Source organism: Hipposideros armiger, unplaced genomic scaffold, assembly GCF_001890085.2.
Source record: "Hipposideros armiger isolate ML-2016 unplaced genomic scaffold, ASM189008v1 scaffold_22, whole genome shotgun sequence".
NCBI classification, from domain to species: domain Eukaryota; kingdom Metazoa; phylum Chordata; class Mammalia; order Chiroptera; family Hipposideridae; genus Hipposideros; species Hipposideros armiger.
In genome coordinates this window covers 5,974,205-5,977,279 of record NW_017731372.1, presented here as the reverse complement: position 1 = coordinate 5,977,279, position 3,075 = coordinate 5,974,205, and the positions used below count along the sequence as shown (strand labels likewise).

Below are 3,075 nucleotides of genomic sequence, written 5' to 3'. Positions count from 1 at the left end.
TTGTATACCTTCTTTACAGAAATGTCTGTTCAAGTCCTTTGCCCAATTTTGAACTGGGATGTTTGTCTTTTCATTGCCGAGTTGAAAGAGTTTTCTATATATTCTGGATAGTAGACCCTTATCGGATATATGATTTGCGAATATTTTCTCCCAATCTATAGGTTGTCTTTTTTCAGTCACATTTTACATATTCTGATTTCCTTTTTGGATTGTAAGCATGCAAAGGGTAAGGACTGTATCTTACACAACTCTGTAGTAGCATCATTAAGATTGAGAGAGCTCAGTGAATGTGTATTGAATAAGGAATACATTTGTCAGCAGTTTCTCTGTAACAGTACAATTGTTGAAAGACATCAGAACACGGTGCTTTCGAGTTTACGGAAGTACCTGGCTGTTCTCCTTATTTTGTATTAATTGTCAGTATGTACTTTTCTTCTCTGCTAATAATAGCTGTAAACAGGACTGTTTATTTTACAGCTTGGAACTGCAGTTGGCTTTTTGCTACCACCAGTTTTAGTGCCCAACACACAGAATAACACAGACCTTCTGGCTCGAAACATCAGTACCATGTTTTATGGAACGTCAGCTGTCGCCACACTTTTATTTATTTTAACAATAATTGGTAAGTGAATCATCTTCCCTAAAGCTTAAATAGATAAATGCATGACAGACATATGCCAAGGAAGATAACCAGCCCTGAAAACTTCTAGTGCTATTTCAATTGCCGTTTGCTTGTTTCATTCTTGCCGTAGCACTGTCTTGCTCAGGTAGTGAATGCTACAGCGCTAGGGCTATGTTATGGTCCATCTGTTTCACTATCATAAAGGGTTTGAAGACTAATCCATCTCATTTGTCTCCCTACTAACTTTTCTTCCCTGATAACTGTTGGTTTCCAGCATATGACCNCGGCCGCCTCGGGAGCCGTGGGCAGGCCGCAGACTCAGCTGGCCCCGGAAGAGGAGATCCAGGTTCGGCTGCTGCCCACGGGCCCCGGGGAGGAGACCTCAGGGCCCGAGGGCACCGTCCAGGTGCCCCGGACGGCGCTCTCCGCGCGGCGCTTTGTGGTGCTCCTGATTTTCAGCTTGTACTCGCTCGTCAACTCCTTTCAATGGATCCAGTACAGCATCATCAGCAACGTCTTCGAGGGCTTCTATGGCGTCTCCTTGCTGCACATCGACTGGCTGTCCATGGTGTACATGTTGGCCTACGTGCCCCTTATCTTCCCGGCCACCTGGCTGCTGGACACCAGAGGCCTGCGACTCACCGCCCTCCTGGGCTCCGGCCTCAACTGCCTGGGCGCCTGGGTCAAGTGCGGCAGTGTGCAACAGCATCTCTTCTGGGTCACAATGCTGGGCCAGTCCCTGTGCTCGGTGGCCCAGGTGTTCATCCTAGGCCTGCCCTCCCGCATTGCCTCAGTGTGGTTTGGGCCCAAGGAGGTGTCCACAGCTTGTGCCACCGCCGTGCTAGGCAATCAGGTAAGGACTAGGGTGACAGATGAAAATTGGATCCTGAAAAGGACCAGAAAAAGTCACAGGCCATGTGAGCTAGGCGTATGGATGGCCCCCCTCAGGAGGCTTGTCTATAAATGATGGAGAGGAGATGAGTAGTCAGTCATAAGATAGGAGGCACGTTTGAATTAAAGAGGGTTTTTGATCTATTTGTAAGGACAGAACTTTCAAAACCAGTTTAAAGCGAGCACTTGATCATCTTGCTTGGAGAATTACCTACACAATAATTAACTGAATTGGCCCTTATATGGGTAGCATCGTAGGAAACTTGTCAGTGCAATAATGAATAAAACTTGGGTAGGTATTATTTTTGTCACCCCCAGGGTATTTTTGCAAAAGGAAGATGTTGAATTCTGGGAAGTTGGTTCTCATTGCAGTGGTCAATGTGAAAAGCTTCTGTTTAATTTTGTATGTTAGCAGTCAGCAGAGTGCCTGGTACATAACAAACACTTATAAATGACTGCTAAATAGATGTCCTAGTGATAAAGACCTCACAATATTCCTGAGTCCAATTACCAATTTGTAACAAGAAAATGAAGACAAATCACAGATCATGGAATCCATTGTAAAAGGGTGGCTTATATTGCCAAGTCTCCTTTAAGGCACTTCCTAGCCTTTCTTAACACTGTTGGTTCAAATTCCTTAGCATTCCAATAGCATTACTAAATAGCATGTTTTGTGTGTGTTTTCTTCCTGATTGATTCTTTTCTTGCAATTTAAATTTTGCATATGGAGTCCTATGATACTTTATGTAAATTGTATCAAGTGTTGATTCAGCTTGCCCACAAACCAATTAAAAATCTGTCTGTATACCAAAAACTTCACCTCTCTCTACACATATATTGCTACATGTAGCTATGTAACAAAAGAATGTTACTCTCTTCCTTCCAGTCTAATACTTGTTTCAAGATCACAGATAAGATTTATTTAAAATCCATAAAAAGGACTAACTCTACTTGCTTATTGCTTTATATTTATTTCCTTTCTCTAAAAGTACAGAGGAGTAGCTTGAACTATAGTTGTTTTATATCCAAAATAATTTATGATTGGTATTTTAGTTGGTTGCTTCTGATGCTTGGGTAGGAACTGTTTTCTTAAAGGTATTTTACATTTACAAAGTTATATTCAAGATTAAGATTTCATTGAGGATGACAGAAATATTGTCAACTCCATTGCTATGGATTTTCTATTTCATGGAAAATAAATGGAAACGTTCACTCAGGCAGATTTCCCTTTCACACTCAGCACACCTCTGGGCCTTCTTTCTACATTCTCCCTAGGTGTTCTCATCCTTCCTTGGCTTCAGTACCTGTCACTTGCTCATGACCCCCAAGTATGCATCTTCAGCCTAGATTATGGAGTGATCATTTGTAATAATACTCCACAGTATTCAACACTCACTAAAAACCTGGCAGCCACTGTTAAGTACTTTACACGCATGTATCATTTAATTTAATAATGTAAGGTAAGAGCTACTACTCTTCCCATTTTATAGATACAGAAACTGAGACGCAAAGGGATAAAATTATTTCTCAAAAGTCATACAGCTAATTCAAGGCAGCATTCA

The 3,075-nt window shown here is 41.8% G+C and overlaps 1 protein-coding gene across 1 annotated transcript in view; it reads left to right on the top strand.

Annotated features, from left to right (window-relative positions):
• The first annotated feature begins 899 nt into the window (after positions 1-899).
• Positions 900-3,075, top strand: part of FLVCR1 (FLVCR choline and heme transporter 1) — a 23,654-nt gene continuing 21,478 nt past the window's right edge. Inside the window, exon 1 of the mRNA XM_019635454.1 lies at positions 900-1,539. Coding sequence (XP_019490999.1) covers positions 900-1,539 — 640 coding nt within the window. The remainder of the gene's footprint in view (positions 1,540-3,075) is intronic.